The sequence below is a fragment of the Ammospiza caudacuta genome, chromosome 1, assembly GCF_027887145.1.
Source record: "Ammospiza caudacuta isolate bAmmCau1 chromosome 1, bAmmCau1.pri, whole genome shotgun sequence".
NCBI classification, from domain to species: domain Eukaryota; kingdom Metazoa; phylum Chordata; class Aves; order Passeriformes; family Passerellidae; genus Ammospiza; species Ammospiza caudacuta.
The window spans coordinates 19458839-19484718 of record NC_080593.1 but is presented as its reverse complement, the minus strand read 5'-3'; the positions used below and the strand labels follow the sequence as shown (position 1 = coordinate 19484718).

Genomic DNA, 25880 nt, shown 5'->3' with positions numbered 1-25880 from the left:
AAGTGAAGCAATATTTCACAGTACCTTGAAATAAACCTATACACATTCAAGATTAGACCCTTTATTTTTTTTATATCGAATAGTATCCTACCATATAATTTCAAAACATGTTTGTAAAAACAAATAGAACACAAAATAGTTCTTATCTAGAGCTTCTCATGAACATAGCAAATCAATCTCCTCATTTAACAGAACAGAAGAGTACTCAGGTGCAAAGAAATAAATTGTTCTGTGATCCAGCAGAACCAAGAAGACCTGCACAGAAATTAGGTCTCCTCAGATCCCAGAAATTCTCTAGCTGGACAGGACCACCACCTTGGGCAGCCATGGCTCTTCTTAATGCACTCTGACTCTACCATGACCACAGCCTGCTGTCTTACTGGCACCACCCCCTAGAGAGGATTCCAACTTGTGGCATCAGCTGCACTATGAAATCAAATTAATATGACAGAAGCATTCACATAATCAGCTCCCTACAGACAGTAAACAACTTGTTCTTTGGAGATGTCTGTTTGAGCCACCTGATGTGTATTCCTCCTTTTAGATCCCTTCCCAGAAGTTTTCAGTATTATTTTTTCCATTAGCTCATTTTAGTCTATACAACAGTTGGGAAGAGAATCTCTGGAACTGACGAGAGAAGACAGGCTAAATGCATGTCATCAGTGTAATATATAATCCTGTTGTTAAAATGTAAATGTCACTATGAAAAAAGACAAACCAGGAAGAATCTGTGGAGAGCAGCAGAAATTATAAGAGTTTCTTAAAGTGGTATAAAGGACTAGAGGAATTTAGGGGTTTTACGGTTTGAAAACAAAGTCTGACGTGAGTTATGGGAATAGCATTAGAATCTATATAAAACATTACAAAAAAGCAGAGCTAGCAATTGCTCTTAACACCCACTAGGAAAGAAGAAAAATATTCAAGATAAAGCTACAGAAAATAAGATGAATTTCAGAAAAAATAAGAATTATAAGAATATAATGCAGCAAGGACTCTAAGAAAACTAAATTTTAGGAACAGATTAGAAAAGCATATAGTCAGCATAATTTAGGTAAACACAGTCCTACTGCAGTGCAAGATAGACTAAAATGATGCAAAGTTGGTTTCCAGTCTTTAGCTCTTCCATGCACTACACTAAGACAAATGCGTGCATTAGCTACTTCTTTTTATAAAGACACACAGAACTATGGGAATAATTACATTGATTTATCATTTACTTTTTACTAGTGCCTTCATTAATATTAATTTCCACTTAGGGTAGAAAAAATGACACTTCTCTACCACTAGGTATTATTACCTTATTTCCTTACTGGTGTGTGCCTGGTTCAACTCCTTAGCCCAGACCTGCATTGGGTACACACCTGCTCACTCGTGCCAGAGAGCTGAAATAGCCCCAGGAACTTTGCTAGGTGCACCACTTCCCTGTGTGCCAATTACTGAAATTATTGGTGTCCTACCCAGCCTACTCCTATAAGCCAGCTGAAGCAAGGACAAGTCTTTGATGTCTTTTCACTCGTAAGAAATGACATGAAGATGCTTGTAAAAGCAGTCAGTTCCATTTCCACAGAATTTCCCTCACCCATAACTTTCCAGCTCTAACAGCCTGGGCTTTCCCCCCACTACCATTTGGAGTCTCTCCAGCAGTGCATTAGGAAAGGACTCCACACCACAGGTATGGGGCTTGCTCTCTCTCATCATTACCTAAGGGAACACCCAAACATGAAGGGCACCTCATACTTTTAAACAGTTAGGATTTTATCAACAACAAAAAAACCTGGGGTTAGGGAGGCACTTTCTTCTAGTTTTATACATTACTATATTAACTGAAAAAATGAAAATTAACACTAAATGCTAGTCATACCAATATGACATGCACTATCTAACCAGATTCACTATTTTTCCATGTATTTACAAAGAATATTAATATGGAGCTGATATATTTCCACCAAAAATCTAATCAATATTCAAAGTAAACTAACAAATGTCCACAAATTCTAATTTTTCATTACACTGGAAATGTTCTATGACAAAAGAAAATGCTAATTTATGTATAGTCTGAAGTACATATCTTACATAAGGTATTATAAAGACAGAACAAGAAGCATATTCACAACTTCCTTTTCACTTCACAGATAATGTCAGAATAATATTTATGAGATTATGGGTACATTAATAACTAGGCCAGAAATTTAATATTAAATGTCTATCTTATGCAAAATTTCACTCCACAACTAAATTAGAAGGGAAAGAATCCCTCAAAAAGAACAAGTAACAATAAATCAAATGGAATATTTTCCCATTAATTAAAATATATGACTATGTAACAGTTTAAGTATGAAATGCTTAAAGAACAATCTTTTAAAATAAGGAATTTTATCTTCTTTCAAAGAAAACATTTCTGTGGGTTCTCTCACTGTGACAGATTATAGATTACTGTGCTCACCAGCCTCAAGGTTTTTTCAGAAGTTTGTTAATCAACAGTTTGGTGAGTTGTTAATCAAACTTTGATTGACAACAAAAATAGTCAGACAACAGCCATCTATGGGCCCCGCTGTGGACTTCTTTTTCTCTGTGAGATACAGTTCTATGTTATTAGTTAGTAATAAACCCATAACATCAACCACCAAACCAAATAGAACTGTGATAGTGTTTCTTTCTTAGTAAAAATACTTTATTCAGATCAAAGACAAGTTGTACTGATGTAGAAGGAAATCTAAAGGTAATACAGAAGGACCTGCATTTCTAAAATATTAGTAAAGTTTTTTTTCCTACCTCAAAATATTCATTTTTCAATTTTGTTAATCAAACAGGGAAAAAAATATCATAAGGATAACAGCTCTTTGAATCTCGCTTTTCAAACATTCTAAGTGCACATCATCCAGCAGGCCCAGGCAAACACCTAAAAGCAACAGCAGAAAGCAGCCTCCACGTTTCAACACAACTGGGAAGTAAACACTTGAGAAATGTGGGATCTCAGCACCTCAGGACTGATGTGCAGAGTGACCGAGACCACCCTTGGGGGGGCTCGGGAGTCCTGGAATGTTGCCAGAAGTGTCTGGTGGCTGGACTTTGATCCTACAAGGGAGACGACACCTGTATGAGGATGGGAGGATTTCACTGGGGTAAATGGTGAAGGGATAAGTTAATTAGAGTGTAAGACACAGGGTTTAGGATTTCTGTACAGGGGGGTCTAAAGAAGTAAGATGGAGGAATTGGGGCGTGTCCTATCCTTCTTCTTCTTCTTCTTGGCCTCCATCTTCTGTGGTGATGTTGGCACTTTGGGATTGGTTATTACTAAAAGTGCACTGGTTAATAAGGGTAAAAGGTATTGGGGAAAATTGATAAATATTGTATACGTAATTTTGAGTATAAAGATAGGTGACCACCCCGGGGGCTCTCAGTGTGCTCATGGCTGGCTTGCTGTGCAGACCTCTGTTGGGCTGAGAGAAAATCTTTTAGATAAATAACTAATAAACACCGAGACCGAGAAAAAACCTGAAGCCTCTTCTCGTCCTTTGAAGCGCGGGCTGTCCAAGACGACCCCGGGCCTTTCCAGGTCTTTAAAACAGCCGAGAAACCAACAGAGAAAGAGTGAACAAGGTGGGCACTCACTTGGTGGAAACTTCATTACTAACAAGTGATTATATGGCCAGAAAGGCAGCATGTGGTGGGCAAAAATTCACTTGGAGAAAAAGGAGAATTCTGGTCCTTGTACAGACAGAATGTCACAATATGGTCCCTTTTCCACCTACAGTAGGTTGAGCCCCTGCCAGGCCACGGCCACGGATTTGTGCTATGAGAGGGGCAGGCAGCAGAACTGGCTGGTGCTGCAGCCTGACCAACGAGCACCCTCATGCCAAATACCCCCTCCAAGAGCCTGCTAAATCAAAAAGGCTCATCACTCACCAGCAGAGCATTCTGAAAGTACTGCTTAAATTGCCTACAGAATGATCACCAACAGCAGCAAAATTTTTCCTTGAGCTTAGAAGCTAACAGAAAAAGATAGATTTTTATAGAATTAATTATTTAATAGAATTCATAGTATTTGTATATGTGAAAAAGGACAGATCAATATTCTATAAATTTAAGAATTACTAGGTATAGAGTAATTCTAACATATACACATAGGTTAGAATTCCTAACATAGATCTCCTGTCCAAGAATTTATATGTTTTCCTTTTTAATAAAAGACCAACAAAGCACACAGGAGACTATAAAACAAATAGAGAGCCTGGAGAGAAGAGATAAATTGCTGACTTGGACTGAGGAAATTAATTTTTTTGTTTAATGAAAGACTATAGAAAGGGTTTCCAAACACTGAACACCAATTAATCAAATCACTCTGAAAGGAGAAAAATAAACTTGGTGAGAAAAGGAAAAATAAACCAGCACTCCATCACATCCTAAATAGAAGAGTATGGCTCTTCTTTGCTGTCTGGCTGCAGGGGTGCCCCAAGTGACTGAGATCCAATGTCGTGGAAGGCCACTGCTCACTGGACAGCCTACCACACAGTGTCATCCTGTACTTCTGGATGTAGCTTTTACCTCACTCTCCTCTGCATGTAGTCTCAGAGACCAATCCAATTCCATTTAACTTTTTTTAAGAAATGCATTTAGAAATATATTTTCTAAATAGCAGAGATTTTTAATGCTGAGTTACTCTGTATTTCTCATTAAGATTTAAAAAGGCATATGACTAAATTCAGACATTTTGCAATATTTTTAATTGTCTGTGAAACCTTTTTTCCTCAGGCTATATGACATATTTTTTTTAAATGTCAGTCTAACATGTAGCTCAAAATTCATAAATATGAGTTGAATAAGTTGATAAGTTGACTGCACTGTCAGTTTTAAGACTGCTTATAACAAATCAAATCTCCATAAATTCATCAATACAAAATAAATTGCTGGAATTCACCTATTTTTCCTCATAACCATGCCTGAGGAATTCACAGCCGTCCTTGGTTATTAGACCAAGACAATACTGACATAAGTTTCATAAATCACTGACCAGCCCAGGTTGGAAGGGACCTCAAAAGACCATCCAGATCAGCCTAACATGGGACAAACCATCCCAGGTGAGATTACCCAGCCTCCTGTCCAACTGCATTTTGAAAACTTCCAGTGATGAAGACTCTGCTGCATCCCTGAAGAGGATGTTCTTACTGTAATAATTCTTCCTTGTGTCAGGATAAACATTCTCCCAATGCAACCTGTACCTTCATGTGGGTCTTTGCAAAGAGAGAGCCTCCTGCCTCCTTGTAGCTGCCCTGTGAGTACTGAACACTGCAGTGTGGCCCTCACTGAGTCTTCTCTTCTCCAGGAAGAAAATACCTAATGCCCTCAATCTGTCCTCAAAGGGAGCTTCTGCTGCCCTTTGATCAACTTTGTGGCCCACTTTTGGGCCTTCTCCTGTCTGTCCTTGTCTTTATTGAATTATGAGGACCATCTGTGAACACATTCTTCAAGTGCAACCTGGAGATGCAGAAAACCATCACCAAAAACAGAACAATTAGTATTTTCTTTCTAAAACCACGAGATAAGTACTTTGCGATACAAAATGCTGGATCTTTTTGTACTTGGCTTTTTTTTGGTTTTACATTTACGGTGCAGGTTCAAATAACACAAGAATGTGAAGGCAATGGTGCAGAGATGCAGTGTGCACTGAGGTGACAGGCAGAGCTCAAAAATAGGCTTAAAAATGGAATGGAACAACTGAAGTCTTTCCTCTCACGCAAACTTGCTCAAATCCTATGAAACACCAAAGGACTGGAAACCTGAGTTGGTATGAGCCCCAGAAAATTAAGATACTTGGTTCTGACAGCTGTCCAGGGACAGCCATTGTGAACGGGTTCTCTCACAGAAAATTCACTTCATGAGAGATAAGCCTCTGTATCTGAGCCAACTCATGCAGATTAAGTTAACCTAATTAATGATGAATAAAGTCTATTTCATCTATCATAAAATGAGTCAGATGAACTGAAATCTTAAAGCATTTATTTCTCCACCAACTACAAAAACAGGACTATTACAATGATTTTGGCTTACGTACATCGGTGTGGGATATGTCAAAGGTAGGCAAGATGAATGCCACCCACAGTTTTCCAGTCAAGGGATAGGATAATAGCAAAACAACCATAAAAGGTTGCAAGCATTTGAAAGCAGGAAGTGAAACATTTAACTGAGCTGAGGCCTGTGAATGGCACTTTCAAAATAATAATAATTATCTCTGCATTCCTGCATTACATAGAGAAGAAACCTGAAGAAATTATACCTATTTTGCCTTTGTGAATTTTCTCAGCCTCACAGGAACATGAATAACTTCATTTCACAAGGAAACACGCAAATGCAGTAGGCAGAAAGGCAAAACTATTATTATTTCATTATATAACACCAATATGTTTTTCCCTACACAAAACCTCCTGTTATCTGGCCTCACAGTTTTTTAAATAATTTTTGAGTTTTATATTCTAAAGCACAAGAGACTAAATTCAGGTCTCATCATACAAGACTTTCCGTTTGATTTATATATAAATTCTTTAAATTAATTTGCATTTTTTCATGGGGTTGGGTCTGTGATTAAAGTAGGCTCTAGGATTTTAATAACACTCCATCTGTCCCAGAGGTCCTTCTTTAATTTTTGCTTTCACAGGCATTTTAAACAATTAGCTAGTATTAGAAACCTCTCAATCTCTAAATTCTTCTGTAATATATTGCAGAGGAAGTAAACAGAAATCTTGAGCCCTGTTTTCAAAGAAACAAGAGACCTTAAACATTTCAGGAAACCTTAAAATACAGTAATTTTAAGTACTTAAAGACATGCAACACTCAACAGCCAACACTTCTCTAGATACTTCCTTCAGCTGTCAAGAAAGATGATTTACAAGTCTCATGGTGCTTAATCTCTAACACACTTCTCTCTCCCAGGAATGTGAGTGTAACACCATGCACATGAGCCTCTCTCACACACACACAGAGTTATTGATTTATTCCTGGTATCAATGCAAGTGTGAGAAAATATCTGCCATGGTGGAACTGCAGACCAGTGGAGTTATCTGCTAAATCTCAGGATTTCAGATTCACCTAAAAATGCTGTAAAACAGCATTATGCAAAGCTACCACAAAACCTGGCACAAAGGTGTGAGTGAGGTGAGCTACATAAAACACCAGGCCCTACAAAGACACCTATTGTAAGACGCACAGTGAAAACAGGAGCTATTAGAAACGTACACACAGCTGGAATACACACCCATATTGTGCACTTGCTTTCCTTTCAACATCTTTAATTATAAGGATATTGTAGATATCACAAATCAACAAATCCATTTTCCACAGCATGTTACTAAGCAACTGTAACCAAGACCTTGAGTAAATAAGATTAAAATTCCAAGGTAACAGTACCCAAATACAACCTCACATTGCCCAGCCAGAGAGAGTAGAATGTATTCATATTAAAGGAAGAATGACTGCTTGGTTTTATGTTTGCTCAAACAGTTTAGATTCAGAAAATGTATATCTATTTTATATCAGTTGTAGGCATTTCTACCATACAATGAACCCTGCAAAGATCTAACAATCATGGTGTATTTTTCAGACAAAAAAAACAAAATTTTTTTTCAAAATAATTTCATTATTTATCATATGCAATTCATTCTGCCTTTTAAAAGTATCCAAACTATACAAAAATACACTACTTTAAATAATCTATTAATAGTCATTACTACAACTTTTAAGAGAAGGTATCATACTCACATACACAGTATGAAAGAAGAATTCTGTAATACAATGATTAATTTTTTTTGTTGCACTTCCAATATGGAAAAAAATACTTTTTTCCAGTCAGAAATACAGAAGTATAAGCACCTTTCTAATAACTGGCCACACTTGGCAGGCATGTCTCCATCACTCCAGCACTAAGACATTCTATGGTCTTATCAAGGAACATGAGGAAACTCCAATTCCAACAGAGTGGACCAGAATATTCTCTAAGCAAAAGAGATTGTCGTAAGCATGTAAAATTTTCCTGCCACTGTCAGTCCTGCCTTCCCATACAGTTTCAAAGTTCAAGTTACGTGACCTCATAACAAATGTGGCTAAATGTTTTAAAACACAACTAAAACTTAAACATAGAATCACAGAATGTTTTGGGTTGGAAGGAACCTTAAAGACCATCTAGTTTCAACCCTCATCCACCACAGACAGGAAGGCCACCCACCAGATCAGGCTGCTGACCCAGTGGGCCCATCCAGCCTGGACTTGAACACTTCTAAGGAGGGGGAATCCACATCTTCTCTGGACAACTTGGTCCAGTGCCTCACCACCATAAATAAAGAATCTCATCCCAACACCTGATATAAATATCTCCTTTAAAACCACTCCCTTGTTCTATCTCCATGTATCCATTTTAAAGTAATTTTCACTTTTATTTGTTAATCCCCTTGAAGTACTGGACAGCCCCAGTGAGGTCACCCCAGAGCCTTCTCTTCTCCTGGCTGAATGACCCCAAGTCTCAGCCTGACATCAGAGCAGAAGTGCTCCACCCCTCTGATCATCTTCATGTTCTGCTCTGGACTAGTTCCAACAGATCCACATCCTTCTTGTGCTGGGGACCCCAGAGCTGGATGCAGCACTCCAGGTGGGGTGGAGAGAGGGACAATCAACTCTCTTGACCTGCTGGTCACTCCAGTTCTGATGCAGCCCAGGATGCAGTTGGACTGGAGGCTCAGAGACTTGAGTGATATGGGAGGTCTGGCTGCCAGCAAACACTGAGGCAAAGTCATTGACTACCTCAGCCTCCTCCATATCCATTTTCAGTTTTCCCTTCTCATTTTTCAGGAGGGTTATACTGTCCTTGCCCTTTCTTTTCTGTCTTACAGAATCCCCTCTTGCTATTCTTCATATCCCTTGCTAAGCCCTGTTCCTTCTGTGCCTTGGCTTTCCAGACCCCATCTCCACACAGTCAGACCATACCTCTATACTCTCCACCTGACCTTCTCTCATGAGCTTTGCATTCCCTTCTAACTCCTCAGTGAGAGGAGCAGATCCTTGCTCAGCCGTGCCAGTTTGCAGCCTGTTTTGCCTGATTTCCTACACTGAGATGCAGAGCTTTGTGCTCTAAGGAAAGCGGCCTTAAAGAGTTGCCAGCTCTGGTCAGTTCCTTTGTCCCTAAGGACAACTGCCCAGGGGATCTTATTCACCAACTCCTTCAACAACTGGAAGTTCACTCTTCCAAAATTCAGGATCATGACTTTGATCCTTGAGATCCCAGACTCATCAGGGTATGGTCGCTACAGTCCAGGCTGTGTTAGCTCAATATTAAGAGACAAACACTGTTATTTTAGCACTGCCTCGCAAGCCATCCCTAGAACAAGAGCGGAAATCAGCTGCAATGGAGACATAATCTTCCTGCAGATACTTTGTTCCTTGTTCAGCCCTGTTTTCAGGACCTCAGGAATACCACAAGCCCTTTTGGCTCCAAACATATGTTCCACTTAATTAACATTGCCTCATTTTACACATAGATGCATCTTCGCAGAGTTTTTTCTTTAAACCTAAAAAAAAAGTGCACTGCATATACACACCACCTGCTGGGGAGAAGATGAGAGAACAAACATGTGACAGATATTAATCACGATGCTTAATGCACTCCTGGCAGGCTCTCTGCTACCAGAGCAAGGAGAATCATTTAACAAACTGTGTGGATGGAGCAGAAAGGAAAACTTGCCTGCTTTATTCATTCGTGGCTTTTAAGTTCTTCTGCATCTTTAAACATTTTAAGAACATATAGTATGTGTAGAGCCCTTTCTCTTGTAAATTCTCCTGCAATGACAGCTTTGTCCATACCCCAGCCTTGCTGGAATGGCACATTTCTCTACTTCCCCATTCATCTTTCACCAAAAGTGCACTTTAATTTGCCACTTCTCTGTGCCAGTGGCACTACACAGTAAGTACTTCTCTCCCCACTGCTCTACACATTTCTTGTCTTAGAGAAATGGCTATGAGTCTTAATATTTTATGTCAGTCGAAATATAAATTATCGACATCATCCACTATACTAATGTGTGCATCTTCTTGTAAAGTCAACAAAAGCTGCTCTGCTTACAACACAATTGAAATCAAACCACAAGATACTCCATTGAGCACATCTCTCCTGCTGGGAAAAGAGTGACAAACTGAACACTCAAAAATGTAGAAAAGGCTGTATTTCTTAATTTCTCCCATTGAGGAAAGAGAATGTAGAGTAGTTAGTGGCCTGCTTCAACTAATTTTTTCAATTACTTTTCAGAGACTTTGTCTACACTTCTGTTTTCCATTAATATTTAAGAGCTACAATGTTTAGGAGATACAAGCAACAGTTCTAAGATGACTAGTTGCACCCACATCCAAAAATCACCTTTAACATTTAAAAAGTCCCCTTCAATACAGTGTCTGAAAAAAACTACCACCATACTGTAAAAACTACCATTCACATGGTATTTTTGAATATTTAATTCTTTCTAACTTCCTTCAATAGTCTACACTTATGGCAAGGCTATTTCAGTTACTTGTCTTCACTTTTACTAGTCAGTCCTCAAAACGATGTTCCAGGACATGAAGAATTCCAGCCCCCCCCTCAGAGACATGTATTGTTTCACAACACACTGGCCCATCAGCTTTACATAACTGACATCCCCTGGATAAAAAACTACAACAATAACAGGCACTCCACAAACAAACTATATAATGGATGACAGTACTCTTCAAGTATTTCACTTTTAAAATGACAGCAGAAATTACATTCTGATTCTGCAGGATTTTTTCCTTTCAAGTGTTCAGTGCATTCCTATTTTAAGGTGTGACTTTCTGAGGACAACTACAAATAACCATTCTCCCAAGTTACATTGGGACAGAAAAAAATCTGTTACTGTTAAATTGTCTTATTGACCTAAACTGCCCAAAATAAAAATTGCAAGCAATATATACACTGAAATGACCAATGTAGTTCTTTCCAGAATAAACACATTTCAACTAATAGGCAATAAAGATGGGGGAACAACACAATTTATTGATTTTTGCTTTGCCCTTTGTACCTTTTTAAATCCAGATTTTTTTTTAATTGGTTCATGTGAAGGCAGGGAGGAAAATGAAAGAATCATTTTAACCTTGACTTTCACAGTTCCTATGCAATTATGTTGCATAGGAATATGTAAAACCACTAAAGACATTACTGGTCATGTTACTGTGATAACAACAAAGCACCAAGGACATAAATGTAAAACAACCACAACTGTAACAGTCTACACTAAAACTAGTAATAAACTAGACAAAGCAATATCCTTTGTTGTTGTTCTTGTTGTATACAGGGAATATAGACGTTTCTGGTAACATAATAAAATTTTTAATTAATCTCTATCTTGGGTAATAAAAATAATTGTGTAAATAAAAGAGTTCCACTTTTCTTAAAGGTTTCTCTCAAAAGCACATAGCAAAATAAGTGTCATTCACAGAACAAAAGAATGTTTTCCTTAAATTTTATATTACCTTGTTTAAAGTCTCCATTCTAGCAATATATTCATCATACATGTGACAAAAGACATTGTGTTCCAAACGTCACTTAGTTTATAAGACTAAGTTTGATTTTGCACCTTCAGAGCAAGTCTAAAAACTTTGGCAGATAAATCATCAGTTTTACAGCTTGAGACAAAACCTTCTAGAACAATCTTACAGGGAATACAAACCACAGAAGGTAAGGAACTGAAGTCAAAGTAAGTCAGATCTACATTGAAAGACTTTGTAAGCATCTTGGGATTGTTTGGATGACTCATTACTACTTTCCAGGGTAATATTCAACATACTTGTTGTGGACAGCCTTTTTAACACACTGCTTGATATGGTAAAGTAACGGGGGCAGAACCCAAAATAATAACTCAAGTCTATATAAAAAAGAAACAACACATTTATTAATAAAGCCCAAATAAAATTTTAAAAACACATGCCTAAGAAGAAGAAGATTAAAAATGGAGATTACAACAGCAATAAAGTCTGTGTCTTACAATGTTCCACAAGGCCATCACTACTATAAACTTATTTTTAACTTTCTCCCTCACCTCAGGAAGCACCAGTTTCTCACATCCAGTTGCATGAATACACACACCATTCTTAATATCAGGTCTCACTGAGAAACTACATTTTTTTTTAAGAAGAATTGGAATCAAATTTTTCCCCAAAAGGAACATTTTCTCTAAAAATGACTATTCTTCACAAGCTATAGGGAAGAATCTTAACTATATTACAACTCCATGCTCTTGAAAACAATGTATTTTATCTGCTTCCACATTCATAGGTTCTTATTTGTAAGTTGTCTTCATTATACTAAACGTGAAATACAACTATAATAAAATTAATATATTAAAATATTGAAATATTGTCTGTATTAATTACATAGTACTTATTTTGGCAAAATACACATAAGCAAAATAAGCTTAACTGACAAAACTAAATACTTTGTCCCTGAAAGCATTCTACTACTACAAAACCAACAAAGATAACATATAGATTCTTACAGGAAGAAAAAAATTGTTCAAACTGGCAAATTCATGCAAAACATCTCCTAGTAAGAAATTGTTCCATTGGAAAAAAAATTTAACAGGCATAAAATTAATATGCTTGGTAATGTTTAGAAATAATTATTACTCTGAAACAATTATCTACTAGACTGTCAGCTTTAAAGATCTGTTCCTGAATATCCAGTTCCAATTTCTTTGGTATAAGCTGTTATAGTTACTATTAACTGTATGTGCTAGTTATCTGTTATCCCAGTTGTGCTAGTTATCTGTCATCCCTACTGCCTTGGCAGCAGTCTCTCTGAGGATACACATCAGAGACCCTTAAACATTTACACAGCACACACAAATTGTGTGCAAGCAGTGCAACAAGGGAGGCACACCTGTCCCACACCAGGGGAGTGCTCACAGCACATCAGATGCTGAATTACTGACACACCTGAGGCTGGCAGTGAAGGTGAGAAACCTGCTGGAGAGATCTGACACAAATCAGCCAGGTGGCTTTGCCAATGCACAAAGAAAAATGGCAGAAGAAAGCAAAAGTGGCCTGCTTTTGCTCACCAAACTAATTCTGACAGAGCCTATGTCCCCTCAGAACAAAAGTGACAGGATGGAGGCTATGAAAAATGGGGAGCTGTCATTTTCCTCAGGGTGAAATAAGTAATTAGAGAAAAGTAATCATTTTTACTCTGTTTCCTTCAACTTCTAAAAGCCCATTACAATCTCCTTCTCATCCACAATCAGCCTAACAAGCTTAAATTTTCCTTTTAATATATTGTATATGCAATATTATTCTGCAGAAGAGACATAATATGTCATTGCCTTTTGGGCAATAAGAGACTGCTGCTGACCCAAAAGAGGCTTTAAACAGCAGCAGTAGTATGGTCGTGAAAGTTAAGCATTTAATCAGTATAAAAAATTGAATGCTGCTCCTTCAAGTCACAGCTCCACAAAGATAGGAGTCATCCTGAAAGCTCTTTAACACAAGAGTAAGTACACAGCTTGACTAGATTGTATTCAAACTTTAGAATGTCTATCCAAACTTCCTGAAACAAATAGTGGAGAAAATAATTGTTTATAAATAGGGCTACATTTTTCAAGTTTTACAAAAATATCCATAGGTACTGAAATAGCTTGGTAGCCTATAGAATCAAATATCTTTGTAGATCTCTTACATTTCAAGACAGATTCCAAAAATAAATCTTTGTTAATGTTAAATTGCTCATCATTAATAAATGCAAAACATCAACAGAACCAATCTAAATTATCACTGCTCAGAATATCCATCTTCATCTCAATGGAAAAAAGATCAGTATTTACAATCTACCCTTGCTGAATTAGACTACCAATAAAACTAAGCACATACTGTTTTCATTTTCACATGACTATCACTGTACTTCATAGTTTCCCCTCAAGATTTTCATCTTTCTAGGAGCACTATTTGGTAGCCTAGCTCAGTGTACAGAAATAGTTTTCAGAGGGTATAAAACTGAGAAACCATATTTTTTCCCAATTGTCATGATATTTCTCATTAATTCCTATCTTCATAACAATCACTTCACTGCATGTTCCTCAAAGCTGGATGAAGTCATCAGTGCCTGCAGTGGCAATAAACCTAATCACATTTCATATAACAGTATCTCCTCTTCTGAATATCAATTTATTATTAAAATAATGGTAGAATTAAAGGAACCCAGACTGATCAAATATTCTGCAAGAACTGAGACCTGACTGTGTGATGAAGCATGGCATGGAGTAGACTGACCATTAACTCAACCCAAGCTCATCTATTTGGTCTTCCTATTTATCCTTCCAGCTTCTTCCATTTTTTGTTAATATGGATTTCCAGCATTTCTGACACAACTATAACAGGAGCAACAAAGCAGTATAAATAGTGAGGTATCTGGAAATGTCTGTTTTATCTCTATTTTTATCTTCAGATCAAAATAATCCAAAAGCTCATGACAGGATTCATGATGATAGCAGCCCATTCCTAATCAAACACTCTAAAGTGAAAATATCTCCGAAAGTTTGCTACTGCTAAACTTAAAAGTTCAGCCAACATTTTTATAAATTATTTCTCTTTCCCATCTATCCTTGTTTCCTCTGGATGCACCCTCTTCTCTTCCCCTAGTGCAAGCAGACATCACCATTAAATGAGCTAAGTTCTGGGGAAATTACTAGAGGTGTCACATTTCAGACAATATTATTCTTCTAAATATATATTTTGATACATTGTTATTTCCAGACTTTCTCCATTACTCCTAACGCTTTCATGCTAATGAGACAGTGTTTGAACAATATGCTAATAACTGTTCTAACAAGCTTCATCTCTTTATTAATCACCTGACAAGTTCCTACCAACTACTTCAAAATATACCACTACTTCAGGCCTTTGTATGTTACAGCATAATTGCAACTCCAAGCCCTCTAAGAAGCTTTGCTTTTCAACACATGTATTTCCAGGCAGGTTCTTTAAAACATGTATTGGCACCTCCCTTAGAGCAGCAACACACCAAGCATGCTGCCAGTTCTAACAGTGCTAATCATCTCCTGATCAAACACCTATTGAACACTTCTGCTGCTAGAAATCCTCACACTGGTCCTTTTTCTTCTTGCATGACTGAGCAAATCCAGTCAGAAATGTCTCTTCCCTTCTGCATCTGCAGATACACACAACCAATACTATGCAACATAACACCCTGCTGTGTTGAATGTGTGCCACTCTACACTGTTCAGCAGAAATAGTCCGTGCTTTTTTATTCAATTTATTTCCTCTTGCCACTTTTCCCTTCTACAGGCTTAGCCACTTGCATTTTAATTAAGTCTGAAACCAGCATCTTTTTTTTGCTTTAAATTTTTTTCTGAACTATTTCTATATACAGTTTTCTCATATAAAACTGGAACAGAACAAAACAAAAACAGCTATGATCACTTAGTTTGCCAGGTTTAAAAAAAAAATACCTGAGGTATAACTAAATTAAAATGCAGCACAACTTTGTTTTTAAATCTGTGAAATTGGCATTACACCAACACACCTGCATGAAAAAACCTACTATTTAGAGAGGAAGAACATGATGGACTACCTCCACACATTTTCTCTCCTAAGAGGGAAAAAAAACATAGTGCGAATTTTTGAAACTGTGAAGCATGAAAGGAAATTTGTCCAATATCCATATAGTTCTACATTTTTAGAAATCCTCTTTAAAGAGTCACTATGCAATTCCCAGAAAAGCCTTTGCAATATATGCTTAAATGACAACTGGTCAAATTTCAATTAGTTCTTAATTTTTAAACTGCTGTAGGTCTCCTCTCAAGTGTGACACTGAGAGCATACTTTGGTACCCTCCTCATACTAAGATGTGATGGGATCAGTTGCCACCACACAATTGCTGCACAGCCAAGAACAGAAGTTTTGGAGAAGGAAAACAGGAGACATGGGGAGGAGGAAATACAAGAGACTAAAAATTCTGCACTACTTATCAGCCAGCCTTTTGCCCCTAATACAAATGAAAATTAGAGAGGCAACATGAAGAGAAAGCAAGGGAAAACAGCTTGGCCAACTCTGATGTAACATCTACTCCAACATCAGAAGACAAAGGGAGGCAGAGAAAAAAGAAATTGATTGATCTGCAAATTAAGCAGAATTAATTGCAGGGTTTTTGTTCTCAAAAAAGCTGCAATATGAGATGGCATAACTGAAGGCAGCATGAACTGGCTGGTGTCATTTATAACGAGAGACCAGTTATTCAACAAATACTTCACCCACCTCCTTTTAGGGCAAACTTCTCCTTTGTGAGTCCTGTCTACTAACTCCTTTACAAGGGACTTCAACATCACACAGCCAGACACTGTCCTCAGTGTAACTTCTAAAATCCCTAAATTTAGCAAGTTTCTATAAGCACACCACAATATTCGAAAATTTTAAAATAAAAGTACTTGACTACTCAGCCAAGATAGTTTATTGTCTGGATAATTACAGTAAGCTTTCACTGACATTGTATGTAAACAGCAACACATGCTGCTTGACACTGAGCTGACTGACATGATGCTGTCTTTCTCAATTGGCAATCACCAGCTCTAAAAAATTCAAAATTGTATGAAAGATTGCAACATGCTTATTTTTCTTCAAGCTTTATAAAATAGAGAGAGCATTTCAGGACAGCAGGTTTATTTGCTACCAACAGCAACATTAGCAGAGCAGCACAGAACTTCAAATTCAGCCAAGTGAAAACACTTAAGTTCTTTGGCAAATATGATGGGAGTTTCTATGGTTTAGAACACTGAAAACTCCAAACAGTTAAACCACAAAGTTGTTATCAAACCACACCATCAAGACTTCACAGGCTTATTACAACTGGTTCCAAAACTCAAGCCATGCAATGAAAAGAAGCAAATTATGTAGAATCACAAAATTTAACCTATGGTTCTTGTTCTGTTGCCTTAGTATTTTAATAAATATAATGAAATTAACTTCATCAACCTTTAGGACTGAGTACAGAAAGCAACAGCAAGAAAACTGAAAATTATCTTAAGCATCAACAGTTGCTAAAAGACTAGCAAGCAAAGAAAAACCCTCTTACCGAAACTGTCTCAATAATCACAATCCCCTGAGAATAAATTTAGTATATTTTATGACTAAAAGTGCTGAGGATATGCATATGTTCTTCCTTGGAGAAATTATCTGCTATCTACAATAACCAATAATTATAGATATTAAAAACGCACATGTACTTGAGTCAAGACATCAAAGGCAACAGGTCAGGATTCCACACAGCAAAGTTCTCTATGCTTAGTGCAGTCTTCAGTAAAATAAAATTAACTTAAATTAAATGTATTATATTCATCTGCATATTTTCTATTTACTTGTCCCATCAATACTGTAAGTAATACTAAATTGTGACTGTGCTTTGAAGCAACCACAGGGGCAACAACAATATTTTACCTACAGGTAAAATATTAAAACATGAATTCCACAGACCCTATACTCACATCAGGAACTAGACATTACAGAACTGGCTCAATGAAATCTGAGAATTCACCTGCTCTGAGAGAAAAGGTAACAATTCATCTCCCTTGGGGTTGTTTTTCTACTCCACTAGGACCAGCAGGGAAGCAGGTTTGGCTGCACTAAGCTCTAGGTCACCATGGTGCTCTCCACAGCTTGCCACGATGAAACCCAAGGGACCTGTTGGAGCTGGAGTCCTCTCCCTGCACGCCCACCATACAATTAATAGATGCAGATCTTGACCAAACGTGACATCAGGACATGGCCAATTAAACATGTTGAAACAGAACCCAAGAAATGGGTTTGTATCCCACTAATGAGATGCAGTCATAGCAATAAAAAACAGCCCAACCCTTCCCAAGATCTGAGTGTCAGTGATGATTATTCTTTAGTAATTACTTTGCAACTAACCACCATCTGCCTGATGCACATTATTCAGCAACTCTGACAAAGTGTTCTTATGTGCCTTCTTGGAACAGTTTAAATATATGCATCAAACACCTTTAAGAGACTTAAATATATTTTGCCTAAGAAGCTCCTTCAACTGCTCTAGCAAATAGACTCAGCTTTACTTTACATTATTGGATACCACCAATAGTAATTTGGACTGAATATGCTGAATTACACAGAACTGAGCAGCAGGAATGTATGTTTCTTCTAACTATAGTTGTCCTGTATATTTAAGCAGAATCTACATAAATATCCATGATTATGTTATTTCACAATTTTACTTTTCCTCACATAGAACTCAATGCTTGATCTAGCACCCCATGAATAGGTAGAGAAGATAAAGTAATTCTCTTATTGATCACTGCTCTCTACAGAAGGGAAGGCTGCATCAGACCACAGTGGTACACACTGCTCCCAGTACCCTTGCAGGCCTTCAGGTAGCAATCTGGGTGATGAAATAAAGATTATACTTATTAAATTTGCGATCCGCTTCCAGGCTTTCTGGTGGGAGGGTTGACAGGTTGATAGGAGGGGGCTGTAAGCACATTAGAGAACAAAATTAGAATATAAAATGAACTTGACAAATTGGAGAAGCAGCCTAGGGAAGAAAAGGAGATTTAGCTCAATGAGAACCAAGTGGAAGATTCTGTGTTTAGCCAAGAACAATTAGCTGCTCAGATAATGGATAATAACCACTGCTGAGGTTGCAATTCTGCATAAAAACATAGCCCACAAGAATCCAAATATAATTTAACAATAGTTTAGGTTTCACAACAGAAATAATTAAAAGGCAAAGACTGTACTGGGATTTAGGAGAAAAATTATGTACAAGTACCCTTATCATTGTACCAGCTCTGGAATGTCCCATTGGGCACTGAAATGAAATATATATGCTTTGGAAATAATTGAAGGTAAAGAAACAAGAATTAATATAAAATACAATCCATCAGGATGAGGATAAAGTTGGAGCTGTTTTGTTTAAAGAAAAGATTGCTGAGGAGGGACATATGTTTTTGAATACTGGATCATACTCATACAATGCTGAACAAGAAGTAATGGACTTTAAAAATATAAGTGCAATTGGCTGTGAGCTGAGACCCTTACCAGCTGTCTTTCTAGCAATTCTGTTTTTCCATTACCCATTTAATAATTCATTTTAATGGGAAAGTCTTCAATACACAAAGCTAATAAAGTGATAAAGTGCAATCTTTGCTTTCTAGGAAGGTTTGAAAGAGAGTTTATGGGTTGTTCCTTTTCCAGATAAGATGAAGAATTTGAAAAGCCTGTTTATTCTGTGCATTCTCTTTATTGCAATTCTTAGAATTTGCCCCATCAGATTTCAGGCTTATTCTCTCTGCTTCTTACATAAATTTCTTTCTTCCTGACATATTTAAATTGAGAAATAACCACTTGTTGAAATCAATACTGAAAACTAAGATAATGCTAACTATTTTTAGTAAGAATAACATCATCACACTCCTGGTCATCATCTTGAAATTTTCTCACTGGTAGAGAAAAAAGAAATAAAAAACATTCATGTTTCACAGCTAAAATCAAAGTTCTACACATAAGTTTGCCTTTCAAGACAATGGATTCCACTTAATGACCACATTCATCCACTGAGTAAAAGCAACTGCCTCTATTTTCCAGAAAATTGTACCATGTTCTTACCATTTCCAAGCTGATATAAAATCACTTTTACATTTTTTTTTACCCCTCCCCGAAAGTATCCTAAAATGTAGGGTTTGACTGCACTTGCACATTGAAGCTGTAGTACTTCTAACAACATCACAATATTTCAAATGTATTTGACTATTTCCGAATGGCACCAGTGACCAAGAAATTAAATCTAGGAGGAAAAAATAAAAGTGATTATGAGTTTTTCTTCATGTCAACAATCCACACTAAGACTGATGGCAGTTGATTCAAATTTTAAGTTATGTAACCATTCCATATGGCGGTTGTCATATATAAAAACTTGAATGAAACTATCCTATGTGTAGGCAATTAGCAAAATTTTAGATACTAAGTATTTCAGAAGAATTTATTGCAATAGTGAGGTTGTTTTGGCAAGAGGGTATATGAGATTTATGGAACTTGAAGCTACTATGCTTGCAGAAATTAAAAATTACATCTCTGTTGGATGTGTTCACACACACAGGAAAGTCTACATCAGCAGGTAAAGTTAATGCAGAGAGAATATTCCAAAAATATCCATTTTAGCTTCTACATTTTGCATAAAAAGTAGTCTTGTGTTTTGGTCTAGTGAATCTGTCAAAAGGAGAATTTATATGAACATCCGTAAGAATAAGTTACCATAAAATCATCCTACATGATTCAATCATTTAACAAGCTTGAGAACACAAATGGTAAGTTTCCAAAATGCCATTCCTTTCTTTGCATCATCTTGGTTATCTGCAGCTGGGAAGGGTCAGCTCTGAGTTTGCAAAAGACAGAAATATCAACTTTTCTTCTTGACATTTCCATGTATATTAAACAAGTATTTAATAACATCTATCTGCAGATATTAAGGTGGAATAGGGATTTAGATCTGCATCAAAGAATGGCTCATTCACCTGCTTCAGTCAATACATAGCACCTGGCTGAACTAGAAAATTGTCTGAGCCCTTTGTTTCATCAACATTATTTCACAAATCAGGCAGCAATCCACAATCATGGCATATCTAAATCAGACTGCAAATAAAAGGCAAGAGTGAAGTCATTAAGGCAAACCCCACAGTGTCCATGTGCGCCTCAAGATGTTGTACATGAGGCCTTTCAGATGAAATGTTAATGCAAGGGAAGTGAGAAACACAATACTGTAAGTTATTATACAGCACTGTACCACTCAGAGGTCCCAGCTGAGATAAAAGCACCATACCATAAGCACTACACAAACAAGCAGAAGTAACTATCTTGACTCAAACAGCTAACAAATCCATAGAGAAAGAAAAGTGAACAAAGTGGTTCAAGCTTTTCTCTACAAGTAAGAGAACTGAAAGCTTTAAAGGACACAGATAGTGAAAATTCCATGATCCAAAGGTGACTCTCTTCAAAGCCATACAGTACACATACACACAAAGTTTTCCCTTTAACCTTGCTGTAAAATCTTACATAGATCTACAGCTTACAGAAGCTATGTCAGTAGCCCAGTCATTACTTTTGGTATCTCTTTATCACAAGGAAGGTATACAATCATTTAGACGGAAATGTGGCAAAATGTCCAACAAAAAACTTGCCTTTAAAAAAAGCAGAATCCTGTATTTATAAATTTTCTGCCCTTTTCTAATGGTCACCAAATTAAAGTACTTTGTAATATATTCCTTCCTGGTTTGCTAGTTCTTGTTATTATGTCTGACCTGACTCTCTACACCAAAAATATAGTTTGAACAACCACAGATAAGCATTCTGTTATATTAACACAAAACCAATTATGTTTTACAATTAAATATCTTCTGATCTTTGCCAGTAAAGTAACCAAATTCATTCATTTCAGCTACTGAATACAGAAAAGAATGAACAATTTTAAGACTGAAGGTCAAAACATATTAAATAAACTTATCTGACCTGTGAATTATCAAAGCACATACAGATATTATTAAAGATACATGTTTTCCAACTTGTCCTTATGAAAAACTAACTATGGTTTCCAAACCTGTTGAACAACTTCATGGCATTCCTCTCCCATTCAGATTAGTGCATACTTATTCAATTTTATCTACAAATAGCACTCTTATCAATGGATGGCCTCAATAAACAGTTCAGTAGTAATTACTGTTTGTCAAGTGTTAGTAGGTGTTTGTATGAGTAAATTTACATTCTTTTCTTTGCAGATTTTATGATCAAGCAGCATTTAACATAAAAATGGATTTGCTTCTTACTAATAAAAACAGAATAAGACACATCATAATTTGTAATACTGTAATGGTGTCTGCCTTGTAAATTAGTTACCTTGAGATGCAAAGATTCTCTCAAAATTTAAACCAACTGTATTTTCAAAACACAGTTTTGCAAAAACATCCTAGCTGTCCTCTGAAGAATATGAAAGTTTGTTGAAACACAAAGCAGACCTTAGTCTTCCCTTCATGGTTCCACAGAATACTTGAAATTATTTACATTATATGATTAAAGTTTGTCATTAAAAAATGGGGGGGGGGGGATAAAACCCCACCAAACATTAGTTTACTAAAAGTTAAGACCAAAATGCACATTGTTGACATTACACACTATATTTTCTCTCTTTTAAGGGAAAAAAAATCCCCCATTCTTTAAATAGTTTTACATTGCTGCTTGCTATTTCATACATCAGGTTTGAGAGACATTTCAAAAGTAGAGATTATTTTTTCAAGGCTCACTCTCAGAAAGCTCATTAAAGCAACTGCCAGGAAGAATAGCACCTGAATGGTACATAACAGATCCATCCGTCATCCTTACTCCCCCTCATCCATCAACAGAGGGACACACACAAGCCATAACTGCATATATGAAAAACTCTCCTGCAACAGAAGTTACATGTGCACAGCTTGGAAACCCCCATGTATCAGCATGAAGGAGATTTTATAAACAAACAGTCTTATCAAGTAAAAGTAAGTATCAGATTAGATGAGAAAGATCCAGCAACCAAAGCATCATCACTGAAATTCAACCACCAAAATGTAGGTAAAAGGCACCTATCAGAGTTATAATTACTGTAGAGGCTGTAAGCCTGTACTTGAGCTCAGACAGTACCACATGCAGGGCCCCTTCCAGGGCCAACACTCGGGGTTAGTCCCAGCTTGCAGCATCCATCCCACCTCTGGAGCAGGACTCCCTTCCTGCCCGCTCTCCCAGCCCGTGGCACTGGCAGCACACCCCACTCTGTTAGCAGAGGTCTAATGCCACCCTCTACACTGTGTGCAGCGCTGGAGGAAAGCTAGGAAGTTACATATGTAACTCCATATGCTCCCAAAGCAATCCAAGTACAACTGTGCACGCTGAAACAGGTGTTTCAAGTTTTGGCAGCACAGCAGATTTATAGCATAATTTGTATTTTAGACACTGACTGGATTCAATTTTAGCCTGAAAGAAATGGCTGTATGCTATTAAACCTTTCTGTTATGGCCAGCCATAGACTGTCTACTTCAACATCAAACAAATATTTTAAGTATAGGAGGATATTTCTGAAGAAAAATAAAACATGTCCGTAGCTTCAAAACTCTGTCTCTTAAAACATGTTTTAAGTACATAAAGGTGAAAATAACAACAACATACAAATTATATATAAGATCACGTTTGAGTCCACAATCTTAAGAGCTATCCTTCTAAAACAGCATATTATAATGGTTTCTAAAGATTAAAACACACTGAAATGCAGTTAGCAAATTTTAGAAGCATGGTACAAATAACAATAAGCAACTTTTTTTCTCGGTGTATCAAATGCTCTTCTAAGGTATTTGCAAGCCAAATATCAAAGCACACTTCAAAATCCACACAACAACAAAACCTAAAAGTTTAATGCAACATGAGTATACTAGAGTATAATCAAACCAAAATTAATCCATGTTCTTAATCAAAATCTAAGAGAATAGCAAAATAGCATGAAGCAGCAGAAGCAAGAAATTCCTGGCTTAGAAATATGAGATATGTAGAAAAACTAACACTTTTAAAAGCAGGCTGTCATGATTTCTAACAGGGTATTGTCTCTGGTGAACTACACAACCGAGAAGCACTTTGTTTTCTTATTACAAAATGCTGATCAGGTCCATAACCCTGAATAGAGAGCTGCATAATGTAGCAGGAGTCAGTACTAGATCCAACACTTTCTGGGAGAAAAAAACCCTGTATCCTCAGATCTGATATGAAAACACTGCCTAAACACATCATAATCAAATAGTTTCATCTTCTATCACGCCAATGCAAGTAGAATACCCCATCTGAAAAGATACTGAACTGCTCTAGACTGCACTGCTCTCTCTAGATTAAGTTTTTACAGCACGACAATACCTATTTGACAATATCCACAGCCAGGTTTTCTTTTCATGTGCATTTCTGCAAGACTTGACATTTACAATACTTACGCATTGCAATAAGGTTTCTTTTCATATCCTTTGTAGTTATTCATGTTCAGAGCCATTTTGCAAACTTCACAGTGGAAACATCCTTTATGCCAGTACTGTAAATAAATGTAAAGTAGAATTACTTATGGTACTGATATTTTGAAAGCAGCGGTAGGGTATTGTAAATATATAAACACAATTACTTGTAAATATTTTGGCCATGCATTATAGGTCTCTTAACTAAATCAAAATAATTACTTTCACATGAAACCAAAGGTACTTCTGAAACACTCTCAGAAATGTAAATTCTCTACTAAGGTGAATGCCAAGACCCCCGTATGCTGACCTTGCCAGGATAATTTTTAAGATAACTGAAGCAGGACTTTGACGTTTTCCCTGTTTAAAAACAAACAAATAAACAAAAAAACTACGCCGCTTGCTAAGAATGCAATACTACGCGAATGCAATCACTAACTAATGTGACGGCTGGCTTTTAGGTACGCCGCACAGACACTAAATTTAGCACATAATACGGCATTTTCCTCCTGTGCCTTCCACTGCCTCGCCGTGCCTTTCCGGGCACGGTAATTTGGCGCATCCCTCACAGCCTCACTGTTGTTATTCACGGACCGGCCGCGCTGGGCTGGAGCCGGTGCCACCGGGGCCGCCCCCGCGGGACGGGGCTGTCGCTGCCCGCCCCGAGCCGGCCATGGCGCCGGGGGCACCCGAAACCGCCCCGGCTCGGGGAGGCACCGGCAACTACAGCCGGGAAAGGGCCGCCTACAACTTCACCCCTCGGGGAGCCGGGCACCGTCATTGCCGGGCGGGCACCGCAGGGCGCTGCGGGCCCCGCTGGCCCCGCGGCGGCGGTGACACGGCGGCGGTGACACGGCGGCTGCCCACACCGGCGGTGACAGCGCGGAGGCCGGCGCAGCGGCGGCCCTGGAAACGCTGCATTTGCCACCTGCCGGCTCGCCCCGGTGCCCCGCCGGCCCTGCCCTGCCCGCCCCGCCGGAGCTGCGGGGAGCGGGACGGGCACGCCCGGGAGGCGCCGTCCCCGCCCTCCCCCGCGCCCCAGCACCTTGTCCAGGCAGTTGACTTTCTCGGTGGGATAGACCACTTTGCCACAGCGGGCGCACTGGGGGTTCATTTTGCGGCTCCTCTGGGGCGGCGGCTCCGGCGGGCGGCGGCGGCCGAGGCTGCGGTGCGGCGGGCTGCGCTGGACGGGGCTGCTGGAGGCCGATCTACCATCCCCTGCCCTGGCGGGGACGCCGGGGGTCCTCAGCGGCTGCGGGCGGGCGAGGAGGTCATCGGCGGCGGCTGTGGAGGAAGCGGCGCTCCAGCTGACTGCGGCTCGGCAGCATGTGCGAGTGGGCGGGCGGGGAGCCGGCGCTGCTGCCGCCCCCGCCGCTCGCCGCCCGCCCCCGCCGCCTCCCCCGTGTGCCTGCGCGCTCGGCTCGCCGCGCCGCGGGCTCCGTGACTCACGCCGAGCCCCGCGCTGCAGCCGCAAGCCAAGCCAAGCCCACCGGCGCGGCCCGCAGCGAGGGGAGGGCAGAACGGGAGGGCGAGCCCCGCGCCGCAGCCGCCCCGAGCGGGGAGAGATGGCTGTAATGGGGGGGGGACCCGCTGCGCCTCTGGGCGCACCTGCCCGGGACTCGCCGGGGCGGGGCCGGCCCCTGCGAGAGGGAGGGAGAGGGAGAGGGAGAGGGAGAGCGAGATGGACATGAGCATGGAGATGGAGAGAGAGATAGAGAGATGGAGAGCGAGAGCGCGGGGCAGCGACGGCGCTGCCGGGGCCGCGGGGAGCTCCCCGAAGTGAGGCCCGAGGCCTGGCCGTGTGCCCGT

General features: G+C 38.9%; 1 protein-coding gene across 2 annotated transcripts in view; it reads right to left on the bottom strand.

Moving 5' to 3' along the window:
• NEBL (nebulette) overlaps positions 1 to 25354 on the bottom strand; it is a 245783-nt gene extending 220429 nt beyond the window's left edge. For both annotated transcript variants that reach the window (XM_058813767.1, XM_058814537.1), the window contains exons 1-2: positions 25117 to 25354; positions 24057 to 24151 (exon numbers count right to left, since the gene is read on the bottom strand). In XM_058813767.1, coding sequence (XP_058669750.1) covers positions 24057 to 24151; positions 25117 to 25185 — 164 coding nt within the window. In that variant the 5' untranslated portion in view covers positions 25186 to 25354. The remainder of the gene's footprint in view (positions 1 to 24056; positions 24152 to 25116) is intronic.
• Positions 25355 to 25880: the final 526 nt, after the last annotated feature.